Below are 26,816 nucleotides of genomic sequence, written 5' to 3' on the forward strand. Positions count from 1 at the left end.
CAGCTCGTTGCTGTCAGGTAGGTGTTCAGCTCGTGCACTTTCCTTCTTTCTACCCCGGATCACTCCTGGGTTAGGTGCAAGAAATGAGGCTGCCTCGCTGAATTTTCTCGCACTTCAATTTTTTATGGCAGCTGAGGCTGTTTCTCTTTACGTGGGATTTCAGCAAACGCAGCCCACGAAGCTGTTTTCTCTCCTGGTGCCTCAATTTCTTGATTAGGGGAAATTGCTCCTGTCTCACACAGTGCTGAGTGTGAATCCTGGCTCTGGTACTGGGGACCTGAAACCTTGTAATTGCTAGAAGCAACTGGTATCCATCTGAGATTTGAGACCAAGCAGCTTAATGGGAAAATGTACCTGCGGCCCTCGGAGAGTTTACATTTCAGTCTCGTAAAATAGAAAACGTGGAAGCGCAGTTCCCTTAGCAACTGATCTCTTGCATGTACCTACAGCCCTACAGTGTTACCGTGGGATGAGGGCTTCAAAATAGCTCTTTGCAAAAAAAATAATAAACAGACTTGGAACTCGGGTTGATTTCAGTGCTGCTCCTGGAACTCGAAGTGACGGCTCATCCTATTGTCCAGGGCTGTGGCACAGTTACTTCGATGGCTGAGGAGGGATTTAGTTCTTTGCAAGGGGCTCAGAGTATTTTCCATTTATCTTTCTGTTCTGAACAGGGAAGACTTGTTGCACCAGGAGGTAGTGGCCCCAGGAGAAGGCAGTGGCAAGCGGTGAAGGTTGTGTGGCTGGAGGGGATGTGAGGAAGGTTGGAGGGAGCTCAGAGACCACGCTGGAGAAGCCCGTAGAGATGGAAGTGAGGGCACCAAAAGGCTGAAGATAAATTAAGTCTTGATACTCAGGGAGAAATGGTTCAGATAGCTGAAACTTGAGGACTGAGGGGAGAAAAATGGTAATTTTGGAGTTGCTAGAGTTTAATGTTGACAAATTTGTTTTGGGGGGAAATGCTGTGGGAGCCGGAGGGGTGAGAGGTGACTTCAGGGTGTGGGTTTGCAGCCCTGTGCTTTCAGCCTTGTTTTGTGCATGTGCTTCCTGCAGGAGAACCTCAGGCTTTCGTGGAAGCAGCGCAGTAGTAAGACCGTGCCTGGGGGCAACTAGCAAACATGCTCCAAAGAGTTTACTCAGATAAGCTGCTGGTGAGCCATACCTTTAGGAATGAGAGAGCGGGGAACATTCCCTTCCCGGTGTCTGAGCTGTTGGACATCAGCAAGCAGAAGCTGCGTGGGTGTCTGGAAAGCAGGGTGCAGCACACGGCCTTGCTAGCACCCTGTGCCCCTCGCCTGGGGAGAAAGGAGAAAGTTCCGTGCCGTGCAGGGCTTGGCATCGTGATGGTTAGTTGGCATGGGAGTAGTAAAGCCTCCAAGTCCTATAAATGTCATAACTTTAATTCCTTAATGTACCTCGAGCAGTGTGGGTGGCTTATATTGATTCTGAGAGAGGTGCCATTCTCTGTTTTATCTCGTTTCTTAAAAATCAAGCAACGAAACCTTAGGAAGCAGAAAAGGGCAAAAAGGGTTAACTGCAGTATTGTTAAGGATTATGCCTTTGCAGGGAAGTTGTACTGACTTAGCTTAATCAGATTAGAAACAGTTGTGATTATATTAGGGCGGCATTCTTGTATAGGCATCCTTAATTTCGTTTGTCTTGTATCTATCTATTTAACTTAAGTTGATTCAACACAAAGTGCTCTTAAACTGAATTAAAAACATTTCCCCAGGAGGGTTATACCACTTTACATTATTTCCTAACTCAATTGACTTTACTGCAGTGTATATGGAGACGAGACCTTGGGGAGAGAGCTGCTCCTTTTTATTACGTGCTGAGCGGTTTGTCGTGTCGGGCTGCGGCCGGGTGAGCGGGGAATCAAAGAGCCCCTTGTGGCCGTGTCGCTGGAGGATGGGCACTCTGAGCCCCGCAGACCTTCCTGCAGCTTGGGCATTCTCAGTCCTATCGGGTGATTAAAGTCATTGTTCCCCCTCACCAAATGGGGCTGTCTTTCCTAGCGCAGGTGTGAAGCCCCTGGAATATTATCTTGGGGTTGTTCCTCAGCCTGCCAGTAAAAGTGCCCGCAGACCCGGTCAGCCAAAAGCAGCATCTCAAAACCTTTTGAAATCATTTGTGTTTTAAAGGATGGCTGAGAAGGTTTGTGCAGGGCTTTTCTGCAGCCATGCAGAGCTGGAGAGAAATTTCGCGTAATTTAATGGTGCTTCCCAGGCACCACCTCACCCCAGCGTGCTCCATATTTTACGTGACTCGGCATGCAGGGTGACTTCTGCAAGACTCATGGCTAAAGAAGAAGTTACAACAGGAGCACTGCAGGTGCCAGTTCCCTTTCCCATCGGAAAGGATGAATCCAGTTGCTCCATGTGAGCGAGGGCTCTACGGGAACAAAACTGGCACGTGGACTACTCCGCAAGGCTGGCTGTGGTGGCAGCATTTCCGAAGAAAGCCGACTGCTATAAACACGCCTTTCGTGTCTTGAAATGTGCTTTTGCCACCACCTGCACGCATCGGGGCTGTGCCGAAAGCCTCTGCAACCTTGCGAGTCCTCTGTAGGTTGGGTCGCTGCGACGAGCCTGTCCATCTGTCCTCTGTAAGTTATGCAAATGGGGCGCTGTGCTCCATTGTCAGTCTGTGTGGGTACTGCCTGGCGTGTGGGCCATCTGTGCACCGCCACAGCTCCTAGATGGAGGCTGCGTTTCAGGCAAGCCTATAGGTTGCAGTAACGGAGCGTTTCCTCGCATTGCTGTTCCGCTGTGGCTCGGTGACTTTCGGTCTCTGCAATTAAAGAATCGGAGGCCACAGCTTTCTTGTAATGTAGGAACCCGTGGGCTGAAACAAGAGGATTGCTGGGGGCTTCATGAGGCTTGGGGGAATACTTAGAGGTGCTGAGAAGGCCACTTGTAGGTTGTTGAAAAATTTAAGTTGTTCCCAGTTTGTCCTAATCCAATGCCTTTTCATTTTATGCTCTAGGAAGGTAATGTAAAATTATTTTTTTTCCTTCCTCTCCTACACAGTGGAGGAATTGGCACGGGAAGGGGATTCCTACGTGTTGATTTTCTACAGAAATGCTCACCCACTCCCTCCTTCGCTTCTCTTCAGTTGTTTGCTTAATGTAGCCATTCTCCTGTTTGTGACTGAGAGAAAAGGTGAGGCCGTGGCTCCCTGATTTCCCTCATGTCATCTCCCAGCTTCTGCCAGATAAATATCGTTAGGACATTGAGGTTTGCTTTTACTAGCAGGACCCAAGTAGTTATCTTCAGGGACTTTTGAGGTTACTCCTAACCTCCACGAGCAGTTTTCTCATGGCTGGGCATGCATCTCTTGAAATACCAAAGAAACGTGCTCCTGAAGCCTTCCCGTGGAAGATCTGAAAAGAACCCAGGTAAGGAGACAGAGCGGGGAAGGAAGTGAAATCTGAGGTGCAAAAATAACGGTGCTCAGGAGGCTTGCAGCCTAAACCACCTTGTGAGAGTTGAAAGGATCACTCAACAACCTAAAGAGCTCAACCCAAAGGGATGGCTGAACAAAATGAGCTGAATTCTGGTGTGTCAGCGTTTTTGGGTGAGGGGCTCTCATCAGCCCATTGTGTAGGTGACTTTTTGCTGAGCTGGTTCTTGTGCGGTTTCAGAGGTAGCCATTCAAGGTGGTTATGCTCTTCTGTGCATTGGAAAGCTCGCGTTCATTTCCTGGTCAGAATCTCCCCTGGGTATTTTTATTCTCCATTAACATTCCTTCTGGGGATTGTATTCGGGTCCTTCGCTTCCTGTCCTGTTCCTGTTCAGATGTTAATCAGCTGTTGTGTTCTATTCCAGTTACGGGTGAGCCATGGCAGTGTTTCTTGGGCAGTGCTGATCTGCTCTGGCTTTTATGAAGGGGTTAGGGAAGCTAGGCTGCTCTTACCAGCTACTCTAGGCGCTGTGTTAATGCATATTTAGGGTAGGGAGTCCAGCTGAATTGGCAGCACTGGGGTCTTTGTATTGTAGAAAGAGGGATGGGACTAAGAGAAGTCTGATTCTGAGATGGAAGAGACTTCCACAGGGTGCATGGATGTGACAGACACACGATATGTGCTGCCCAGTGGTATTTATATTCAGCCAGAACTACATAAGACTGGATTTCATTTACTTTGGAAACACGGTAGGTGCTAAGCAGGGTTTGTTCCGTGGCCTGTTGTTCAACAGCTAGCCCGATCCCTTTCTGTTGGTATCTTCTGGAGTTTTTTCCTATGCAGGGAGCAGAGATTTCTGCTTAACAGTCAAGGTTAATTGGTCTGAAAAGGCAGGAATGAGCAATAATCCTCCTGAAACTCAATTTTAATCCAGGAGTCACTATAATGCTATTACTCAGCTCTGAATCGTGCGCATTAACATGCAGGCAGAACCGAGAAGCAAGTTTCTGCACTGGGAGCTGTCATCCTTTTATTTTAAAGCCAGCCTCAAAGTAACTAGCAGCAGGATGGATCTGAACATATTTTTAATTGGAATTCCTTCCCTGAATGAAAAGCTCTCATTAAATGTTAAAGCGTCCTGTAATAACCTTGCCGTCCTTCTCCATTGTGCTTGGCACGAGCGGGCTGCAGGGGCTGCTTTTAACTTCAGGCAGCTTGTTCTGTCCCAGGCAAGACCTCTTGGTGCAGTTTTTACATCTCCTCTCTCTCTGATTAGCTGTCTCCATCAGGCTTGCTGCAGCAGCTTCTCACTTCATCTGGCTTGAGACACGCGGAGGCAAAGGTTGGCTCTGTCCTTACGCATGGCAAGGCAAGTGGCAAGCCCCTCTTCTTGCTTCTCATAAGGCAAGTGAGGAGAAATTGTTGAAATGAAAGCAGGCTGTGCCCATCTTTGGTGCTGGATCTGTGTCTGCACTAAAGCTTGGCTGAAACAGCGTGAAGTTTCTGGGTTAGCTGCGATGATCAGCTCTGTGGCACAGGACGGTAGCAGCGATTATTTTTACACATGAGTACGTGATTGGAGTGTTTTTTTGGAGTACTCTGACTTGGTGGTAGCCAATGAGTGTTCCCATAGTGTTGCTTTAGAAACAAATGGGGCTGTGATGGTGCTATGGAGTGTGTTTTCCCTGTCGTACAAGTTTATCTTTCTGAATAGAGGGCAAGATCAAAGAAACGTTGCTTTAAAAAGGAAAACACTGGAAAGATGACAACGCCTGAAATAAGGAACACTTTCTGCAGTGTAGTCACCCTATTTCTGTTAAGTGAGGGAAATGCTGATTCTGAACTGGTGAGCAGCCTGTTTTATGGGATCAGAAAAGGCAAGACATGAGAAGGTAATGATGAGGAACACCCTGCAAGTCCTTCTCTGCCCTTCTGTAGGGAACGTGCAGCTGCTCCAACAGCAAACAAGAGCTGACCGTGCAACTCCTGGTCTGAAAACCAAAGCTGATTATTAGTTACCTCGGGGCTGGAGGGACTTTGCAAGTATCAGGAAGGCAATAAGTGTCTGCAAATATTATTATTATTATTTTTTTTTTTCCTTTGATGCTTTTTCCCTGTTGTCCAGAGGGTTTGTATGTGTTACTGGAGAAAACGTGATGTGAGTGAGGTGGTGTCGTGGGTTCTGCAGGCCCTGGATGGAATAACCCAAGCCATTCTGTGCTGCACCACGTCTGCTCCTGGTGTCTGGTGAAAGTTTTGGCCTTTCCCAAGCCTCACAGAGGACACAGCCACTTGCAGATGGAGAGGATGGGTTTTACACAGAGGGCTGCTGCCTGAGAGCAGCAACTAGTCAAGCGTGCACACACAGCTGTGCTCAGTCCCTGTCACCGTGAAAAGAGGGGCTGTGTGGTTCCTCTTTGTGAGGGGGTGGAGGAATCAGCAGCTTTTTGCATTAACAGAGCAAATTGTTAGGTTTCTACTGCAGTCTTCAGAGCCTCGATGTGCTCGTGGCTTTGCCTGGAAGACAAGGCTATTGCTGAGGCTGGTCGGGGTGCAGACCCAAGCCTGGTGGCTTTCAGGGAGCTCTTCCAGTGAAGCTGTCTCTGTCAATGAGCTTAGAAATGACTCTGGGCTGTGGGTAGTAGCTAGAAGATGGAAGAATTGGAGCTAGTGCAGATGATAGCATTTACAGCTCTCCTCCTAGCAGCCCTAAGGGACATTGCCAATGAGAGATGGACAGGGCAGATAAAAAAGGAGCAGGAGGTTAAGTTTCCTCTTGTGTTACAATGCTAATTAGGATGGCAAAGACCGGGCTGAAGAGCTGCCTGCTGCTGTAGCTCCAGGACAAAGCCGAGCTTCTCCTGGGTAGTCAAAATGTGGACCTGACAGCGAGCTTCCTCGGAGAGGAGCTTGTGAATAGTGTGGTGAGTGCAGGGCAGAAATAGCGCTGTCTTAAACCTCTAGGTTGTGCCTGTGTCCTTTTCTGCTTTGAAGCACAAGGTCTGTTTATTCTGCAGAGAGTCTGCTGCTCTCTGAACAGAGGCACGGGGAGTTGAGCCACCTTGGGTTTGTCTCTGTGGTAGCAAAGGATGCCCACTCACTGCAGGCAGAGAGGGCTTAACTGTGCTGTTTGGCACAAGGAAGTCTGCAAAACAAACTCGGTTGGGGTGGCAGGCTGGTTGGGGCACGCATGGAGGAACGACAGAGGCTGATCCCTGGCGCTGATCAGGAGCACAGGCTGGGAAGCAGTGACCCCTGGAGCCACCTAGGAGAACCATCCGCCTTGCAGAGCCCAGTTACCATCCTGCAGAGGCATCCAGCTCACTGAAGGGCTGCTTAAAAAAAATACACACCACTTCTTCTTTGGGACGCAGTGAAGGCAAGGAGCTTGCTTCACTCGATGGTCCCGTCATCAGACAGTGGCCGGATGGTGCAGCAGTTTGCTGCTGGCTCCCATCCCGGCACCTGGCCGTGGGTTGGCCTGCGCGTGCCTGGCTGTTTCCATGCGTTGTGTTGATGGGTGACTGACACCGAGTTTCCTTTCTCATGTTTCAGGGGCTGTTGGCCAGATGCTGCTGGATGCTGACAGGAGAAAGCTGATTCGGAGACGGGCAGCCAGAGATGTTTGGACACGTCGTCATTTTGGATCTGTAAGTCCTTGTTTGAGGGGAAGTTGCCCGGAGGCACCGCGAGTATTTGAGTGTCTCTGGAAATGCTCAGATCGTGGGGGCAGGTTCCCAGTCCCGGTAGCTTTTTGATGTAGGTGGGGAGGAGATGGCAGTATTGGGTAGGAAGCAGGACAGAAGCGTGTCACTACGCCTCTCCTCACTACAACGCTGCAAAGCATCGGGAGGGGGAGAGAGAAGGTGTAAATCCAGGAAGGACCAGATCAGTGAAGCCTGAATCTGTTTCTCTCTCCCTCCCTGTGCTTTGCAGCTTTGCCCTGCAGAGCAGTTAGACTGTTGTGAAGCTGTTTTTCCCTTTGCTAGTCAAGACCCGACCGCAGCCTTGCAGCGAGGAAGGGGGCCAGACAGCTCGTTGGGCCTGGGCCAGCGCTAGGGCACCTTTCAGTTTGTTTTGGCAGCGCCTGAGTTTGCGTGGTCCTGGTTGCCTGCCTGTGCCATTCACCTTCCATCTGGCTTTCCCTGTGTGCATACAACTGCTCCACACCCTGCGCTCCCGTCCCGCCTCCCAGGGCTCGGTGCCACGGGCAGGGGAAGAAGCAGCGCAGCAGCAGAAGTGCATCAGGAAGAGGAAGACTCCGCTGCCATGTCTTAAATTAGGGGCAGAGTGATAGCCGCAGAGCTCAGCTCTTCCAGGCAGCTCGCAGGTGAACCCATTTCTCGTCCTGTGGCGATGCATACCCTGGGCCGTGAGCACAGAAGATCCTTTCTGAACTTGTGTTATGGCCTGGGTTGGACGGAGAGTATTTTACAACAGCCTGTTAGCAGCAAAGTAGAGCGTGGCACGCTGTTTGCTGGCAGCCAGAGAGTAGCTTATCTTCCTCTGCCTCGTAGAGGTGTGGGCCATCACAGCGGTAGGCACAAGGACGTCATGTTTTGGCTCTGAGGAGAGCTTGCTAATTGCCAGCTCATTTGTAGGTGCACAGACTTAACAATTACCTCACTCAGCCTTGTAGCATTACCAAGCTCCTGTCCCTAAGGCTTTGCGCAGAGGAAATGAGCAGGAAGGGTCCAGTTTCACAGGAGGTGCCTGTAGTCCTTCCTGGAACCAAGGTTCTCTGTGAACTTCACAAATTTTGAATTTTTATGGTCCTGATCACCTCAGATGTGTCCTTGCCAAGCGGCTTTTCAGCTCTTGCAGGGCCGTGTGGCTCAACTGTCCTGAGCTAATTTCCTTTCCTTTCAGAAGATCTGTTGTGGGTTGGGGCGGGCACTTGGAGTGAGATGAACATCCTGTCGTCCTTGGTTATAAACATGCCCCATTCCTTTAAATATTCATGGGGTGAGGTTTCAAACTGTTTCTTTTATGGATTCTGAGCTATTTGTTTCCCTTCTTCAGGGCATCTGAGTGAGGGTCTGTGCTTCATGAAGCTTTGAATTTGAGCCGAGGCTGGTAAGTGCTCAGGTCTTAGGGGCTAGAGAAATGATAGTGTGGTTTCAGCTTGGGATATCTGCGTATCTCCTGCCCTTAGCCTGGCAGGAGTTGACAGAACAGATCACCTGGTTGGTGGTGGGGTGTTGACAAACCTGCTGCTGGTCAGGATTTCAGCATTTCTTTTTGAAGAGGAGAAATGTCTTCACAGCAAGGCAGAGCCAGCTGTGTCGTTTGGAGATGCAGTGCAATGTGTATTATTTTACTGGACGTGTTTTTTTCTAAAGCATTAGAGATCACTTCACCTCACTGGTTCCTTTTAAGGGAAAGGATCTTGAGGGAACAACTGCAGCAATGTTGAATTTTCAAGATTTCGACAGTGGATTTGACAGGCTAGTTTTAAGAAGTTGCTCATGTATGTGGAAAACACATGAGAGACTTCAGCGAGCCTGTGTTGTTATTCTTTTTTTAGTGGAGAACAGCTCACGAATTGCCCTGTGAAGTGTAAAGCCTGCTGTGGCTTGGAGCCACTCTGTGCCTGGTGCAGGCATTTCAGTCCTCCCAGGGGGCCCGGTCTAAGTGCTGAGAGGGTGCAGCCAGGCAAGAGTGGATGAGAACTGCAGAGAACTCTTCAGGGGCTCCATTTAGACACCGAACAACGTGTAAAACAAGTGGCAAGGCTGCTGGGTGGGAAGTCTTCCTGCCCTCCACTCAAAGTGGTGGAAAGGAAGATTATCCCATGCATACAGGATAGCTGCTTTCCTTCTGCCCCATATTTTGCTCTTGTGCTGCTCCTGCTCCTGCAGCAGGTGGATTCTTCCTGCCCAGCACAGTTTGGGTAAAGGCACAGAAGCTAATCTGGGCATTCTTGCAGTGGTACTGCTGCATGTTGCAACATCTGACCTTAGGTACCAACATCGGTGGCATTGCTCCCTAATTTGATGCCACTTGTGACTTGGGGGTGCTCTTTTCACTTTTCTGACGAAGTGAGCAGTTGGAAAGGTGTGGCACCTCCTCCTGACAAGCCTCCCATGGTTTGCCCCACTTGTGGCCCAGTGTTAGCAAAAACTCTTCTCAGTTTGGGCTCTTTAATGACCGGAGTCTCCTCCCACAAAGTCCCTGCCGGCAGCACATAATCGATAACCCCTGCTGTCACTGCTGCCTGGCAGGCTCGCTGTGTCCATATTGGAAGAGGCCTTTCCTAAAGAGCCTGATCGATAGGCTGCTGTGAGGCCTCTTCTGGTTTGCTATATATAATCCAGCTCCACACGAGCTACGTGAGTGAGCGTGTGGAGAAGGGGGGAGAGGATGTGCCAGCCCTCCGCTCCCCCTGGCTGGGAGGACACGGCTACCTCTGACTTTGCTCCCTCTCCTGCGGCCGCCGCTCAAGCCGTGCGCTCACATCCCTTCCTTGCTCTATCCACACTCTGCATGGGGAGCCGACGTCCTGCTGGGTTGCTTCTAGGGTTGCCTGCAGCACGTGTGACTCCCTCTCCCGTGCGCTTTCTGCTCTTGGCAGGTAGCCCGCCGGCGGAGCCCCGCAGCCGGGAGGATGTCGAGCACGGCTCCCTCCAAGAAGCCCTACCGCAAGGCGCCTCCGCAGCATCGCGAGGTCCGCCACGAGGTCCCCATCATTCGGGACGAGCAGGATGGAGTGATTTTGGCCGAGCAGAGTCAGGTAACAGCTTGCCGGGTGGCGAAGGGATTAGCAGCGGCGCGCCAGCACGCAGGGTTTAGTCGCGCCGAGGCGGGCCAGCTCGAGCAGGCGGAGGGGTTTGAGGTTTGCAGCCCCAACTTCTCCTCGTCGTGGTCTCTGGAGTCCAGCAGTGAGAAGGAAGCGGCAGGGCGCCGAGCAGAGCTGAACCTCAAGAGCCAGCCAGCACTGCCGCGTGGTAGGAGGATGGCACAGCGGAGTGGGAAGCGGTGCCCGAACCGCGCTCGTGGGCACCTCAGCAAATTTGTGAGCCGCAGCATGGAGACGGTCGTGGTGCCTGGAGATGAAAAACCCCACCCTCCTTGCTCGTTCAAGAGCAGAAGCCTGGAACGCTCGCTTATGTTTAAAGAGCCTCCTGAAGTCTTGGCACCGAGGAAGTTTCGGGTCTCCCCTACGCACCTGCCTCTGAAAGGGATCTTAAAGCAGACCGGCCTGCGGGGGGGTGCATGCCCGGAGACCCTCCGCAAGTCCCGCTCCGTCGAGGCACTTCCTCGTGGCCGCAGCTCCCGCAAGTACAGCGACCCTCAGCTGGGCCTTGGCTGCAGGGAGAAATGCTCGCTGGAGCGCAGCAGTGGCAGTGCTGCCGACTCTGCCAAGCGCAAGGAGAAGCTCAGAGAAGAAAAAATGCTCTTCTCCAAGTTCCTGGATGAGATTACCCAGCGGGTGCTGAGTCCCATCCGCGTGCGCTCGCTGGGAGAAAGTAGGGGAACAGAGCAAAGCCAGAACTCTGCCCGTTTTGCCAAGGGGGTTGCCCCAGAAAGCCGAGGGGAAAGTCATCTGGAAGAGGTCAAAACCAAGCGGGCGAAAGAAAGATCCTCGTGCCCAAGCAGAAGAAAAACAGCAAAGAAATGTGAGGGGCCGGGAACGGCTTCGTGTCAGAGAAATCGTGCAGAGGAGGCTGAGAGAGTTTCCAGATTGAGCAAGAAGCCCGTTCTTGGGAAAAAGAACAGTAAGGAGAAAGTTCTTTCCTTGGAGAGAAGGGTGGTAGATCTGTGTCAGTATGAGCTGCAGAAGCTGGCAGCCCTGGGGCTGGCAGGGACATCCTCTGGGCAGTAGCACTCACTGTCTTCATGGAAAAGCAGTGCAGAGGGCAGAAGGGATGAAAGCAGTCCCTGTTCCCGGCTGTTACAGCCACACCATCTGTCTGCTAAAATCGGGCAGAAGCAGAAAGTGGAGCCGAACCACCCAGAGAAAGAATCCTTTTCCCCTCCAACACCCTGGAGCCGGGAGGAAGGGCCAGCTCCACCTAGATCCTCCCCTTCCTGCAGCCTGGCACTAAACAAGGTAGGTGCCAGGTCTGCTGGCTCTCGCAAACGGGGGTCTCACCAAGGCCAAAGCCTGGATCTCACCTCACCCCTAATGCCAGTGTGGGGGGAGAGAGCGGGCCCCCAACCCTGAAGCTGTGGGCGTCTCGTCACCAGAAGCTGTTGTCCTGTGGTGCTGCTCGTGTCGCTGCTGCAGGCTGGGTTTATCTTTGGTTTATCTGGGGAGCTGGATCTCTCCTTGATGGCTGGTTCGGGTCTTTGTAAGCCATCCCCTCTTTTCTCCAGCCTGCTTTGGGGCCACTGTCTCATTTTACTGGAAATCACCTTATCCCCTTTGCCTGCTCGCTGCCCTGTGCTGGGTGTGGATTTGGAGGGGTTGGGGAGGCAGTTGCTGGGTAATTGTGTGAATTACTGATTGCCTTGTGGGGTAGGGATGTGAGGAAAGGGTGGATTGATGCTTTGCCTTTAAGGACAGGAAAGTAGGTGCAGGCGCTGAGGACCATCCTTTTAAAATGAGCAGTGATGAAGGAAGCAGCCCCGTGGTGTCTGAGGGCCAGGGCTGGGATGAGTTTGCCCTCTGGAACACTGCTGGAAGCTCGGCAACCTCAGCCACAGCTGCCTGTGGCGTGGCCTCTCACGCTTCATGGGCAAGGTGAAGTGTGGCAGCTCAGTGCTGCAGGTACACCACGCACCAAAACTGCTCCGTGGGCAGCTTGGGCCTCGAGAATGGTCACGGCCTCGAGCTTTCACAAAAAATGTGGTTGTTGCTAGTGCTGATTGAATCTCGCCCAGCTGTGCTGGCAAGCAGCAGCCACCTTTTGGGTTAGCACAGAGAGCGTGAAGGGAGCGAGAGCAGCGCAGCCACGTGCTCCTGGTGCAGCACTGTCTCGCCTTGTTCTGCAGGTCCCTGCTCCCACCAGCTCCGGGGACCTTGCCCAGAGCGTTTCTTTCACAGGCTGTTCTGCCCTTTAGTGTTTCTTGTGCTGTCCCAGAATAATTACAGTGGCGCTCTTCAGGTCTGCAGAAAGAAACCCTTTTCACAGCATCGTCTAGCTGGTGTGACTGCTGGACAGACAGCTCTTTTCATCCCCCAAAAGACACGCTCTGATTCTTCTGGGAGGCCTCGAGGGTGTTGTGGTGGCACGTTAATTGCTGATTCCTGCTCCCTGTTAATCGTGGATGGGCAGGAGGGTGAAACACCAGCAGAGGTGGCCGTGTGGTGGGAGAGGCTGGTGCTCACCATGGGAGAGTGAAGTTACCCAACTTGTGTGGTGGTTTCTGGTTCAGCTGCTCTGAGCCAGAGCACACAGTCTGTCTTAGCATCACACATGGGGGTGGTGTGTACAGATCCCAGCTTCTAATCTACCTACCCTGACCCCTCAGAGGAAGAGTCCCTGCTAGGGTCTAGCAACAAGACGTTGCCCTTTAGGGGACAGTATGAGACCAACTCCTCCCCTGAAAGAATCTCACATCTGTTTTCTTCCCTGTGCAGGAGCCCTTGACGGATGCAGAAAGGATGAAGTAAGTGTCCTGCTCCCCCCTCCCTCTTGTTGTGCCGCTCCTGCGTGGGTGCTGCTCCCTCACCTCGTGGTCGTGCCACCTGCACGGCGAAGCTGGCTGCCCCTGCGGGCTCCTCTCACATCTCCAGCCCTCCTGGGGCCGTGTGGGCAGAGCTTTGGTCTGTGCCTTGCCCACCTCAGGAGGCGTGGGGCTGCAGATCTGCAGTGCAGGTGCAGGCAGAGGAGTCTGTGGGTGTGGTGGAAAGCAGGAGATAAAGCCTTTAACATGGGTGGAGGGAAGGATGCCTCTTCTAAGCCTTCATCTCGTTGCCACTGTCGTAGTGTGAGCCACCAAAACCAGCACGCAAGGGCCTGCTGCTGGGGGAGGGTGAGGTGTGGGGCCCAGACAGCTGCTAGCACTGCGCTTCATCCTCTTCTAACCTGCTCGGGGATAAATTATTGAGTGGGTCCCATTCAGCAGTGAGCTGAGCAGCCCATCTGGTGAGCGGACTTCACCCGAGCTCTGTAACCCGAGAGGGAGCTAGGAGCTGATCCCACAGCTCGTGTGGGCTTGGGTCTGAGCCTCCCTCTCCTAACTGTGGTGCATCGTTCACTGCGTGGGCTGGGGTCCCCTGACGGTTCAGTTCCTGACGTCTGGGGCCTCTGTGTGGGATGTTGAGCCCCAAAGCAGTGGGGCCTTGTCGCTGTGTGCCCAGGTTGCTGCAGCACGAGAACGAAGAGCTGCGCCGGCGGCTGACCTACGTGACGAACAAAATGGAGGCGATGGAGAGGGAGCTGGAGTCGGGGCAGGACTACCTGGAGATGGAGCTGGGCCAGAACCGGGAGGAGCTGGAGAAATTCAAAGACAAATTCCGTAGGTATGGAAAAGAAAAAAAAAAGAGGGACAGAGTTGGAGCAATCACTCCCACCAAGGGCTCCCTCGTTTGCTTCGAGCAGGCTGTGCCCTGCTGTGTCGATCGGAGGCATGCTGTCCTCAGAAAGATGCTCCCCCAGACTGAGGGGAGGGTGAAAGCCTCACAAGTATTGCTTCCTCCACGGTGCAGCAGGCACGCTGCTAGCTTGAGGGGTTGTCACAGCTCAGAGGAGTCATCCAACGTCCTCACACCCTCCCCAGCAAAAGCATGAAGGGTCACCCAGCCAACCTCAGCTCGCCTCTAGTAATTTGGGGTCTGGAGGCCATTATGAGGCAGAGGTGAGGCACAGCTGACGTGCCTTGGTGTCTTAGTGCTGGGAATATCAGTCTGCCTGGAGGTGTGGATTAATTGGTTTGCTGGGCAGTGATGAAGAAGACTTGTGTGAATGCCCGAGATCCATTCCCACGTGTACCACCTTGGTTCTGTAGGTTGCAGAACAGCTACACCGCTTCCCAGAGAACCAACCAGGACCTGGAGGAGAAGCTGCACGCCCTAGTAAGTGCCTTACTCAGCCCCTACAGAGAGGAGGTGGAGGTAGAGCTGTATGCTAGGAGCAGAAGGGGGAAGGGGCCCTGGCTTTAGCCAGCAGGCGTGGAGGTGGGCGAGGGTTGGGATTCTGGCCACGACCACCTAATCCCCCTTCTGGCTGGTGTTGTGAGCTGGTTCCTTGGTTTACGGAGCCCCTACCTGGTCATGCACGTGAGCTTGGTTGCCCACAACATAACCGCATGGTGTCCGTCCATCGTGTTGCTTCAGTCCCTCTGGAAATGCCAGGGATGTGCCAGCCGCTCCTGGGGGGCTCGTCCTGGGGGGACGGGGGCAGTCAGAGCAGAGCCAGCGTGCGTGTGTGTGTCTGTTGTGTGCATTCATAACACTCATGGCTGTTTCTTTTCTCTCCCTCCCCCTCTCTCTCTCTCTCTCTCTTTCTCCTCCCCACGCTGCTGCTGGCACACGCTGGGCGCGCTCACCTCTCAGGCCTCTCTCAGCCAAAGCTGGATTTTTGCAGTTGCGTCTTTTCGTTTGTGTGTTTTTTCTTTTTTTCCCCCTTTTACGTGTCCCGGCCTGTCGGTTTCATTGGCAGTCCCACATGCTCCAGCCCAGCTGGAGGGGGGCCCCCAGCCCTCGTCCAGCCAAGGGCTCACCTGGTATCCAGCAGCTGCCCGCAGCTGCAGCAGGCCCTGGCTTGCAGCGCTCCATCCGAAGAGCGTTTGACACCGAGCCAGTTTTCTCTTCTTAATCTGTCGCTTGAATTTCTTGGGTCAGTATTCATTGTGCCCCTCTTACATCTGGGTCTCCGCCTGCCCTGCTCCTAAACAGTTAGGGAGTCTGAAGAGACAGGACCACTTGCATTAGGGTGGGCGTTGAGTGAGCTCCAGGTCCTTTTTCTTACCAGAGCAAGGCTTGAGCTCTTTCAAGGTGGTGTCCTTTCCCTGCCAAACAAATCTGTCCGCTCAGCACAGCCCACTGACCTGTATGGGCAGCGTTCTTGCTCTGTTCCCCCAGAGCAGAGGGCTGGGTATCACAAATTTACAGCTCCTTGCTGCTGTGGCAGGATGGGATGAACTATTCAAAGCCACCAGCTTTCCATCAGGCACCCCATCAACCAGGGCAGAGAGGAAACGTGGTTGTGCTGCGTTAAGGAGCTTTCAACTCAGCTGTCGCCTCTGCAACCAGCAGAGTGGCCGGCTCCTCTCGCCTTCGAAGGCCCTCCCTGGGTGAAGAGCCAGCCTGTCCCCCTTGTCTGTCTGTCTGGAAGTCTTTGTATCCCAGCTGAACGTGGCATTGTGCTATGCTGGGGATGAGGTGGGTGGTGGAGCCGGTTTCTTCTGTGCTGGGGGGATTTACACCCTTCTGTTCTCGCATCCCAGATCAAAAAGGCGGAGATGGACCGCAAGACGCTGGACTGGGAGATTGTGGAGCTCACTAATAAACTGCTCGATGCCAAAACTACCATCAACAAGCTGGAAGAACTCAACGTAAGTGAGTCTGCAGAGGGTTGTGCAAGTGTGGTGAGGTGTGGGCTCATCCTCTGGTTCAAAGTCATGGGCGTAGAGGAGCACGGGGATGACTTCAGTGTTTATGAAGGCGGGGGAGCTTCACGCAGCGGTAGGGACAGGCAAACAGAAAAAAGGCCTGAGGGACTGGGCAAGGAAGGGCTGATCTCCACGTCTGATGAAGATCAGACTCTTTTGGTGTCTGAGCTTAAGGTTTGACCTGAGCCCAGGCTGTACCAACTGAGGGGACTTGTGGAGATGAATTCCACGGGGAGGGAGGAGTTGAAAGGGATGTGCTGGCTGAGCCTTGAGAAATACATGGCCCTTCTGTTTGAGCAGCACCTGGCCACACGGTGCTTTTCGGGGAGCAGCTACGAGCCTGGCGTGGCTCACGCTGTGCCCTTTCTTGCAGGAACGCTACCGGCAGGACTGCAACCTCGCGGTACAGCTGCTCAAGTGCAACAAGTCCCACTTCAGGAACCACAAGTTTGCCGATGTGAGTAGCAGCCCCGCGGAGGCGGGGAAGGAGGGCTCGTAGTTTCCACCTTTTTGCCTTTTTCCAGCTTTCTCTGCCGGGCTGTTGGCCTCTCACTCTTCAGCCCCGGGCAGAGGTGTGGGGGGCTCCTGCTCCCGCTCCCACTGGGAGGGCAGCGCAGAGCCTCTGCCAGCTCCTCTTTCACCCTGGCTCCATTTCACAGGAGCTGTTATAAAAAGCACAATAACCTTGAATTCGATAGCCTGCCGGGTGCCTGCTGGAAGCTGGCGGGAGGACAGACCTCTCTCTTACCCTGCTCCGTCCTCTTGCCTTTCTCACCTGTCCACGTGCGAGGGCCACGCTGGCAGATCAGTGGTTTGCTGAGGAGCAGTTCAGGGGGCAGCGCTCAGGGTGTCTTTTTGGCCTCCTGAACGGGAGAAGTCAGTACCAGGACGTGCTCCCCCTTGTGGGGTCTGCTCAGCTCGTCCTGCCTTCAGGGTAAGCGAAGGGAGAGCATCACTTCTCCAGTTGGGAACATGAAATCTGCTTTGGGCCCTCGCCCCAGCTCTCTCTTTGCCCGTGCCCTTAGTCCCCAGCCCTTGGTAAGCTCCTCTCAGCAACGCCGTGTGCTCATCTTTAGTAACTCAGCAGGTGACCGATGCGTCCCCCTCCCCCTTTGTGTCTCAAATTAGCGCTCCTGAGGTCCGTGTGTATCAGTTACTGCTGGGGTAACCTTGACCCCTCTCCCAGCTGTCTCCCCTCCCCAGGGCTTTGCATTCTGCCCCCCCAGAGGGCCGTGTCCCACGCTGGAGGGGGGGTCTGCCCCTCCGCCAGCTGTTCTCACGCACCCTGCCCCGTGCCTCCAGCCTGGGACAGGGTTTCCTTCTGGCTGTGACACGGGACAGACCGCATTGTGCCACGGAGCGGCTGGTGGAGCTCTGCTGTCCGCCCTCTGCATCTCCAAAACGGAGAGAGGGAGGAAGTGGGATCAGCAGGGATGAGGGAAGGCATCGATCCCGATCACGGGCGGGCTGCCAGGGCGGCCAGGCTGTAATTACCGCGTGTGGGGAGCGCTGCGGGTCCTGCACTGGGGGCTGTTCAGTCACTGGTGCAACCACCAGCGGATTTTCCACCGATCAATAGGCCTCCCCCTAGCATGGGCTGGCAGGGCCCTGCCTCTGCGCTCACAGGCGTGGGGGACGGAGTCCCGCCTGCCACCTTTTCCTGGCCTTTTTCTGAGCTGGGTGTGAGAGCCATGGCCTGGAAACATGGTTGGTGTGACAGCCAGAGAGCCTTGTTAGTCCCTCGTATGGGGCAGGTTCTCTGTGGAAAGAGATTTCTTCCTCAGGGCAAGTTGGGTGAATGTTAGGGTTGAGATAAGGAGTAAAAGTACCTGTGAAGATGGGTTGGGAAAGGCAGGTTAACTGGGGCGTCATGGTTTCTGTGGCAGCACCCTTCTGACGTCCTTTTCCTTCTCCCCAGCTTCCCTACGAGCTGCAGGACATGGTCAACAAGCATTTGCACAGCACTCAGGAGTCTTCAGGCCCTGGGCAAGAGGCAACCCATACCTTGGCCCCATCTGATGTTGTGCCCACCTCGGTCATCGCCAGAGTCCTGGAGAAGCCGGAATCCCTGGTGCTGAATTCGGCCAAGTCCAGCAGCGGCAGCTGCCCCATGGCTGAGGACGTGTTTGTGCACGTGGACATGAGCGGAGCCCCTCCTGAGGCCTGCCAGAGCGTGGGCCAGCCGGGGAAGGAGGGAGGGGACGCGGGCAAGCAGCAGAACGGCGGCTGCAAGCCGCAAGGCAGCGTGGAGAGCGTCCCGGAGGACGCGCCGGCCTTTGAAAAGCTCAGCCCATACCCTACCCCGTCTCCCCCCCACCCCATCTACCCCGGGCGCAAGGTGATCGAGTTCTCCGAGGACAAGGTAAGGATCCCGAAGAACAGCCCCCTGCCCAACTGCACGTACGCCACGCGCCAGGCCATCTCGCTCAGCCTGGTGCAGAGCGAGGACGAGAGCTGCGACCGGCACCGGACGCTGCCCGGCAGCCCCGCATCCGAAGGGCGCCGCTCGGCCTCCAGCTGCTCCTGCCAGCAGTCCCCCAAAACAGCCGGGGCTCCTGGCTCGTCCCACAGCAGCCCCTTCAGCAGCCCGCCCCAAATCCCCAGCGCCTTCGCCAGCTCGGCCAGCTCGGAGGAGGACCTGCTGGCCAACTGGCAGCGCGTGTTCGTGGACAAGGCGCCCCCCAGCTCGGAGCGGGCGCTGCTGAACCGCACGGCTTTCGGCCGCGACACCGCCCCGGAGCTGCAGAAGAGGTTCAGCCGCTCCATGCAGGAGCTGGGCAGGGCGGCCTCGGCCTACTCGGACGGCGAGGAGTCGGCGCAGAGCTGCAGCTGGACCGTCAGCCGGGACTCGAGCGTGGACACGGACAGCACCGAGTCCAGAGCCCGCCGGAGCCACTTCTCCTCGGACTACGGCACGGATTTCTCCCAGGACGAAGCCCAGAAGCTGCTGCAGGGAGGTGGCGGAGGCCCCGCGGAGCCTGGAAGCCCCCCGCCGGAGAAGCACAAGGACTACGTGGACCTCGGCTTGCCCGAGAGCCCGGCTGACGAGAGAGAAATGTTGCTGCCGGGATGCAAGGAGAGCAGCCAAGGAGGAGCTCAGGAGGAGAGCGGCGAGGGCAGCAGGGCCAGGCCTCCCTTCGGCCGGCCGCACCGCAGCCCCAAGAGGATGGGGGTCCACCACTTGCACCGCAAGGACAGCCTGACACAAGCCCAGGAGCAGGGCAACCTGCTCAGCTGAGGCAGGAGCAGCAGCAGCCACGCGCCGCGGGATGCCTCCACCTCCCCACTTTCTTCCCAGGGAGAAAAACCTCTCGCTACCCTCTCACACTCTGAAGTTTTCTATTTATTCTCCTCTTTGGCTACCCTCGGGCCCGCAGCACACCCGCTGCCCCGGCGCGCTCGCGGCTGTCCCCGCAGCCTCACACTGGTGCCTGTACCGGACTCTGTTCTGGGTACCCCTCGTCCCGGCGTGCCTCTGCCTCTCCGTGCTCTCACCCTCCCTTTTTCCCTTCCCACTCAGGTACCTGAGGCCCCGGCTGCTCTCTTTCAACTCGTGCCAACGGGGCAGAGCGCCCGGTGGTGGCGTCTGAGCCCCTGGGAGCCCCCGGGGGCCCCGGCTGCCTCCGTGCGTCCCCTCCCCGGGCAGAGGAGGTTTGGTTTTGGGGCTTTGTTTGTGCGTCTCCTCCCTCACACCTCTTCTTGTTGTTTTGTTGGAAGGCTGCTGCCTCTTCTCCTCTTGGGTGGGCTGCTTTCTTCTCGCCCGCCCTCGGGTTTTTGGGGTGGGTTGTTTTTTTCCCTTCCCCACCCTGCAGAAACAGCCGCAGCGCTTGGCAGCCAGGCTGCTCCCTGCGCCGAGGGCGGCCCCGAGCCCCGATTCCCTTCTCACCAGCCCGCAGAAAGCCCTCCAGCCTCAGCAACGAGATGGTGAAGGATGCTGCTGGGATTTTGGGGGCAGGAGGGCTCGTGGGGATGTGAGGGCAGCACTCTGGGAAGCTGTTCCCTGCCTCCCGGCTCAGCAGCAGCCCTTTGCCAGGGGCTTTGTGCCCCCTTCTTTTGGGGGGGCCCCAGGCTGGCTCTGGTGCCTCTCTGGGGCTTCCCCTTCTGGGTAGGGCCTCCAGGCATGTTTTTTTTCCTAGCCTAGCGTGATCTCGTGACTTTTCTTCGCTGTCTCGTGTGCTCAGTGTCTTATCGGGGAGGGGGGAGGGAAGGGGAGAGGTCTGTAGGTGTAGGTTTTTTTTTTTTTTTTTTTTTTTTGAGGGCTCTCATGGCCTGCTGTCCCATTTTAATTTCGTCCCGTGCCCTTGTCTTGTCTCGTGTCTCTCACCTGGCCCAGGGGGCTGAGGCAGAGGGCCAGCCTGGCTCCTGGGCCGTGCTCCCCTCACACCTGCTGGCTGATCCTTGGCCTGCTGGCTGTCGTTTTTTTCTTTTTTTTAGTTGGATTTGCATTGTCTTCCTGCCCTGCTCCCTCAGTGCTCCTTGCTGGGCTAGAGGAAGGCATCCCTCTGCTGGGGAGGGAGCCAACAGCCAGAGATGCAGCCCAAAGGTGCCCGGGGGCCCTGCTGCCCTCCCCAAATCCCCGTTTTTTCAGAGGGCTGCTTGCAGCTGGGGCCTCAGCCCCAGCCCAGAGGCTCCAGGGCCTGTGAAAAGGGGCTGCAGGCCCCTGCGCCGTCACCCTGCGGCCCACCTCAGGCAGCTGCGGAGCTGGGGCTCGGCCTTTCACTGCAGTATTTCACTCGATTCCTGTGCAAACAGGCTGGTGCTGAGAGCAGGAGCCTCCCTTCAGCTCGCAGGGCGTTATCTCCTGCCCTGAAGCCGGGAGGAGCGGAGCCCTCCCCGGCTGGCGCGGTGCCTGCCCCCTGCGCCCCCCTTGGCTCCGGGGCCTCGAGCTGACCCCGCTCCCGGCATCCCACCTCCAGACTGTTAATCTGTAACTAACGTGGTTTGTTTTGTTTTTGTTTTCTGAAATTTTCAAACTGATGTATATTTTAAGAGCAGAAATAAACTATTTTAAAAGTAAGGGGGGGATGGCTGCAGTGTTTTCTCACCTGAGACCGCTCTTGAGCGTGTTGGTGGAGGAGCAGAGCCTCTCTGGTGGAGTGTGTGTGCCACCTGCAAGCGTGCCAGGCACTGAATTGGCTGATCACCCGCTCCGTGCCTGCCTTGTGATGCCCTAAGTAGGCTCAGAAGTACCCAGAAAACAGCTGAGCCAAGTTAGTGCTGCCCTCCAGCCCCTTATTTCTGGAGCTGCAGCTCAGCTGGGCCATGAGCAGACCCCCGGGACTGCGGGCACGCAGACAGCCCACAGGGGAGCCAGGGGATGCCAGGGCGGTGCTGCCCCCTGCTGCCTTCAAGCAGGGCCGGGGCACTGCTGTAGCAGAGGCAAAACAGGAATAAAAATTCCCATTTTTGCCACCATTTCTGGTTCAGCACGAAGGCTGCGGGATGCTCGGGTGGCTGCGAGCAGTGCCGTGGCTGTGCCCTTCATAAAACTCTGGTTGCAACAGCAGGACAGGCAATAGAAAGACCATCTCTTATACACATCTGAATAAATACAGCCCGCACCCTGCGGGGCGCAGCCAAGGCGTGGGGGGGACAGAGAGAGGCAGGGCAGCGTGAGCTACGCATGCAGTGACTGGACAATCACAAGCGGCCGACGGGGCGCGTGGCGACACAGAGAGGCATGTGGAGATTCACTCGGACCGAGCTCTGGTGCTCCGGGAGCCAACGACGGGAGGTGAAATGTGTGAGGAGAGCCTCGGGGCAGCTCAGCGGAGGCACGGGGGCTTGGTGGGTGCGTGCTCCCCGTCCCCAGTGTGCGTGGTGCCAGCGCCGGCGCTGTCCTGGGCAGGAGCAGGCAGGGGAGCCCAGCTACATCTCCGTTTCTGCCAGGAGGCTGTCGCCGAGTCCCGACGTCATCAGGACCATCTGGGAGCTGGGAGCTGTGGCGAGAAAGGGAGAAAAACCATGAGATTTTTGGGTTGTGGGAGAGCACAGAGCCAGAGATGAGGATGAGGAATCCCCGACACGTGAAGTGCAGTGGTACCGGTCCCGCTGACCCAGCTGTGCCTTTAGGTAGCCCCACAGCTCTGAACCTGCAGGCACCGAGCACCTTCCCAGCTCCACAGCCAGCAGCCAGCTGGGGTGAGCTGCACGCAGCCCAAACGCACGCGGGCAAGCAGCCGTTTTGTGGTGGTAGAGGCCTGGAAATCCTGATCGTGTGCCCTGTGAATGGAGGGTTTGTGCAGCCCTCCCTCCTCCGCCTGGCTTCAGGAAGGACCGGGGCAGTCCTCGGGCTTGGGGATGGCACAGAGTGCTGGCCAGGAGCTCGGTGACTCCCCCTGCCAAGGGAACTGGCTGCAGGGAGGATGGGCACGCATACCAAGAAGCCAGCAGGGCAGCAGGAGGCTTTCTAAACCACAGAAAAAGTGTTTTTCCTGGATGCAAAGGGGGGGAGATAGTTAGAGCCCTTGTGCTTCAGATCCAGACCTCGCATATTCAAAACTGCACAGGGGGATCTCTGTTTTGGGGATCGGTTTCTGGAAACTGGATCCCAAACTCAGCCAAAGCTGCCAGCAAAGGAGTTTTATGGCTCTAACAAATGAAGAACCAGATGTTGTGAGGCGCTGGGAGTGCTTGGGCTTGTCTGCTAGCCTGATATTAGAATTGGGAGGGAGGGAAGGACAATTAGAGATGTAAGGTGAAAAAAATAAAAAAACCCCAAACCACCAAGCCAGCAGGATCATGATGTAGGCATGGCGATGTACAATATTATACACACAACAGGCAATTGCTCTTCCCATAATGTACCTTATTTTCTGTTACAGGCCCCTGCACAGGCAGGCTGTGGCACCTGGCTCACCCCTCGCAAGTTTAGGCCACAGAGATAGGAAAAGCTGCTCCCGTGCCTGTTCCAGGGAGGTTCTGGAAGCGGTGAGGAATGACACGAGTTTTGGCTAGGATGTCTGGCAAAGGCCCCTGAGATCTTGAATGCTCCTGCCCTTGGTTTTAAGGCTTTGCACAAAGATTTAATTCCTGCAGCATCAGGAGAAACGCCTCTGAGGTACCGCTTCTGCTCTTTGCTGCATTGTCCTTGGAGGTTCCCTTTCCAAGCAGGGCTCAGCCCAACGCTGCTTAACGCCAAGGTCGTGGCTGGGGGCTGTCTGGATTGCAGCTCACAGGGATGAGGGACCAACCCCACCACGAGATCAGTGGCACTAGAAACACCCCAACCATCCCTATGGCCGTCTGCCAGCCCCACCAGGCCAGGCCCCAGAGCTCTTACTGTTCTGGCAGATCCAGGGGTTCTTCTCCCTGGCCGTGACTTCGCGAGCCTCCGTTTCCTCCTCTTCCTCGCCCTCCGAGAGCAGGTCAGAGATCTGCTGCTGCAGCTCCGGACTGATGTTGTTCTCCGCCAGGATGAGTGTCCGTAGGGCCGTGGGGTAATTCTCCACCATGTCCAGCAAGGTCTGGGCAGAGAGCGAGATAAAAGCAGGCTGATGAGCAGCACAAACAGCAGCTAGTTTCAACAGGAAGAGTTTCAGCACCCTGTCTCCCCACAGGCTCCAGCCCTCCTCTTTCTGCCTCTGCCATCCTTCAGCTTTGACCACCCTCTGCCAGACTTTTTGAGGACTTCTCGTCTTGCTGTGGGGAGAACTGAGCCTGGATTTCCTGGCTCCGTCCAAAAAGGAGGCTGCTCTACACCTGCTGCTCCCACATACCCAGGCAAGGCCCCTCCTACCGCTGGGAGCTGCACATGGACCTCTGATTCTCCATCACAAATCCAACCCCTTACTTCTCCCAAGAAACCCAAACTACAGGCAGAGCTGTGTGACTTTCTCTGCTGCCTTGGGGGAGGCCCAGGAGCCCTAGGTCAGAGCTGTGCCTTCCAAGTTCCTCCTGTGGCTGAGTGCTGCGAGCCTGGGGAAAGCAGCAGCACCTCTGGGTGCAGGGAGGGAAGGGGATGTGTGTGGAGTCTGGAAAGGGCAGGGAGGCAGGTAGAGGTCCTGGTGCCCCTACAGGTGGCCAGGACCAATTTCAGTGGGGCTTCAGTGATGCTGCAGAGTAACAGGTTTCCTTACCTGGGCCGACTGGTTGGTAAGTCCTGTTCCCTCCAAATCCAGCACTTCAAGGGTTCGACTGGAGGCCACAGCAACAGCGAGCATCCCTGCTACCTGGTCACCTGGAGGAGAAGCAAACCAGGGCTGTCGGCAGTGCCTGCCTTCGCTCACATACCCCCCCTGCCCTCGTGGGGCTGGGGGTGTCACGGAAACACCCCGGGGCCTTCACCGCCCTGGAGGGGGGCTCCGTTTCCAGCAGGGAAGCGAGGTGGGAAGCGCCCAGCCGCTGTGCCGGGTAGGGAGGCCCAGCCTGGTCTCCTCCTCACCACCTTGCAGCAGAGCTGGAGAGAGTTGGTTTCTATGGCAACCCATGCCAGCCTCTCCTCCTCCTCCTCCCTGCTCTGGGAGAAGGGAAGGGGGGAGCAGGGGGATGCTGGGCTTCTGCCGAGCTGACATCAGGCCACGGGGCAGAAGCAGGGGGTCAAACGTGATGGCAAACGCAGGCAGGGCATGTGGCCACGCCGCCCAGAGCAGCGAGGCTGGCTTCCCGAGTGCCAAGGGTGCTTGGCAGGGTGGATTCACTGCTGGGAACCAGACAGGATCAGTGCAAGGAGCTGCCCATCCTGCTGGGGAAGCTCTGCTGCCCACGCAGAGCTCGGCCCCTGGCCACCCAGCAAAGCAAACTGCAGAAGCCTGGGAAGGCAGGAGTCAGTCCCCTGCGGTGTCCCCTGCTCGCCCTCCCCGGTCCCCCAGCTTACCCAGGGGGTTGTAGTCCAGGTTCAACACTCGGAGCTGGGAGCTGTGAGCCACTGCAATGGCCAGGCGGCCCCAGCCTTTGCTTGTGACACCCGGGTTGGCGCTCAGCGTTAGCTCTTTGAGGCCTGGAGAAGAGAGAGAAGCCAAACCAGAGCCTGAGGATCACCAAAGCAGCCGGAGGGGAACTAGTTCAGCTAACCAGAGCAGCTTTGAGTCGTGTCCCCTGGACTCCGACAGGTTACAGGGTTTGGTTTGCTCCAACAAACATCATATTTTATATCACTGTCTTCCATGGTGTCCCTTTATCTGCCCATGCTGTGACTGCCCCATTTCTCTGCTCTCACAACCTGTGCTCTGCTTACCCTAAATAGCAAGCACAACCAAGACAAGGGCTGTGCGAGGTGACTGACTAGAAGGAGGCGGCATGAGGTGACAGGTCAGAGAGAGGATCACAGGGATGGTGGGCTCTGAAGCCTGCACCTAGGAGTGCTAAGCCACTAAGGCTATCACCAGCTATCTACACACCCACCGAGTGCACCCATAAGTGGGGACAATTCTCAGGCGCTGACAGTGAGCCCAAGTGCTGGGGTAGGGGGTACGCCATATATTTCTCTGTGGTCACTATCAACACATAAACAGAAGATAATAAATGCAAAGCCCAAGCTCTCCCCTCCTCCAGTTTCACATGCTGCTGTCATAAAGCAGAAGCAACCTGTTGGTCTCTGAGCAACAAACTGCCAGCAGGACAGATCAATAGCAGAAAGCCCACGCCTGCCCAAGGGAACCGGTCCTGTATCGCTTGGCTTTTCTGCTGTGCTGAAGTCGGGAAAATAAATTCCTGAGCCCAAACTACAGAGCCTGCTGCTCCCAGGGCTGAGGATTTACTGCTGCATGGAAAAGCTCCGCCGGTTCCTGTGCAGCCCACGGCTCCTGGTGCTTACCTGACTTAGCCCCATCGGGTGGCAGGAGCCCACAGATCAGGTTGATGCCTTCGTCCCCCAGCATGCAGTCTCCTAAATCCAGAGCCACCAGCGAGGGATGGATGGAGAGCGCCGGGTTGAGGAGGGCCAAGCCTGCATCCGTCAGGGGACTGCCATGGAGGCTGCGTGGGTCAAAGGGAAAATTACCACGGAGCCTTCTAGGGGCAAGCTGACCCGGTGGGGAGCGAGAAGTGGGTGAAATGAGGAGGAGGAGTGGGACAAATCCTAGTGTCAGGCAGGGAAAAAGCCTCAGGAGGGCTCTGCAGAGGGGGCCAGCCAGCAGCTATGGAGCCTGGCAGGGACGAGGGGGTGTGGAGGGCACCGGCGAGGCTCAGGTGGGTGTGGGGGAACCCAGGTTTTGGGGGATGGGGCTGAAACCGTGCCAAGCAGGCGGGAAAGCCCGGTGAAGGGCGAGGGGTGAAGGCAATGTCAAGGGCATTTCTCCCCTGAGGAGACGTAAACTCCGGGGAGCTGCCGGGCACCCCGAGCAGCATCACCCGGCCGGGGATCGCGGCTACTCACAAGAGGGACTGGACGGAGCGGTTGGTCTTGAGGGCCTCGGCCAGCTGCTTGACGCGGTTGATGTTGGAGACGATGCCCAGGTTGAGGTTGAGCTGGGCGAGGGAGCGCGACTCGGCCGCCCCCCGGCAGACGTGCCCGAAGTCCCGCTCCGACAGCTGGCAGCCCCGCAGCGACAGCAGCCGCACCGAGTTCTCCCGCAGGCTCTCGCAGATGTCCCGGATCTCGGCTCCCGACAGCGTCTCGCCGGAGATCTGGATGGAGCCCGGCAGCATCTTCCCCAGCCTCGGGGAGCCGCCGGGGCTCGCAGCGAGCTCCGGCCACACCGCGGCCCCGGGGGCGGCCCCGGGGGGCTCAGCCTCACCGGCGGCCGCCGCCGACAGCCGAGGGGGGAGCCATCGGCGGGGCGGCTGAAGGCGTTGAGCCGGCCGGGGAGCTCCGCCGAGCCGGCAGCGGCCAGAGGGGGCCGGGCGGCCCCGCTGCTCCCGCCCCGCTCCGCCCGCACCTGCGGGGCCGCTCCGCCTCCCGCCCGCCCCCCGCCTCCCGCCCAGCCCGCCCCGTCACGGCCCCGCCGCCATTTTGCGCCCCGCCGCCACT

The 26,816-nt window shown here is 56.3% G+C and overlaps 2 protein-coding genes across 10 annotated transcripts in view; one reads left to right on the forward strand and one right to left on the reverse strand.

Annotated features, from left to right (window-relative positions):
- TJAP1 (tight junction associated protein 1) overlaps positions 1 to 20,924 on the forward strand; it is a 34,592-nt gene extending 13,668 nt beyond the window's left edge. For 7 of the 9 annotated variants that reach the window (XM_068676504.1, XM_068676506.1, XM_068676508.1 and 4 more), the window contains 10 exons: positions 6,962 to 7,056; positions 8,429 to 8,482; positions 9,981 to 10,139; positions 12,933 to 12,961; positions 13,656 to 13,817; positions 14,303 to 14,369; positions 14,850 to 14,879; positions 15,743 to 15,850; positions 16,281 to 16,364; positions 17,826 to 20,924. In XM_068676504.1, coding sequence (XP_068532605.1) covers positions 10,014 to 10,139; positions 12,933 to 12,961; positions 13,656 to 13,817; positions 14,303 to 14,369; positions 14,850 to 14,879; positions 15,743 to 15,850; positions 16,281 to 16,364; positions 17,826 to 19,145 — 1,926 coding nt within the window. In that variant the 5' untranslated portion in view covers positions 6,962 to 7,056; positions 8,429 to 8,482; positions 9,981 to 10,013 and the 3' untranslated portion in view covers positions 19,146 to 20,924. The remainder of the gene's footprint in view (positions 1 to 6,961; positions 7,057 to 8,428; positions 8,483 to 9,980; positions 10,140 to 12,932; positions 12,962 to 13,655; positions 13,818 to 14,302; positions 14,370 to 14,849; positions 14,880 to 15,742; positions 15,851 to 16,280; positions 16,365 to 17,825) is intronic. The other 2 variants (XM_068676512.1, XM_068676511.1) reach the window with 2 other exon arrangements.
- Positions 20,925 to 21,418: 494 nt separating this feature from the next.
- Positions 21,419 to 26,721, reverse strand: LRRC73 (leucine rich repeat containing 73). Its single transcript, XM_068676513.1, has 6 exons — positions 26,223 to 26,721; positions 25,662 to 25,822; positions 24,723 to 24,845; positions 23,986 to 24,086; positions 23,190 to 23,373; positions 21,419 to 21,846 (listed from the first exon to the last, which is right to left on the reverse strand). Exons 1-6 carry the CDS (start codon positions 26,492 to 26,494, stop codon positions 21,776 to 21,778), a joined length of 912 nt encoding a protein of 303 aa, XP_068532614.1. The 5' UTR covers positions 26,495 to 26,721; the 3' UTR covers positions 21,419 to 21,775.
- Between the last annotated feature and the right edge of the window lie 95 nt (positions 26,722 to 26,816).

The sequence above is a fragment of the Anas acuta genome, chromosome 3 (assembly GCF_963932015.1).
Source record: "Anas acuta chromosome 3, bAnaAcu1.1, whole genome shotgun sequence".
NCBI classification, from domain to species: Eukaryota; Metazoa; Chordata; class Aves; order Anseriformes; family Anatidae; genus Anas; species Anas acuta.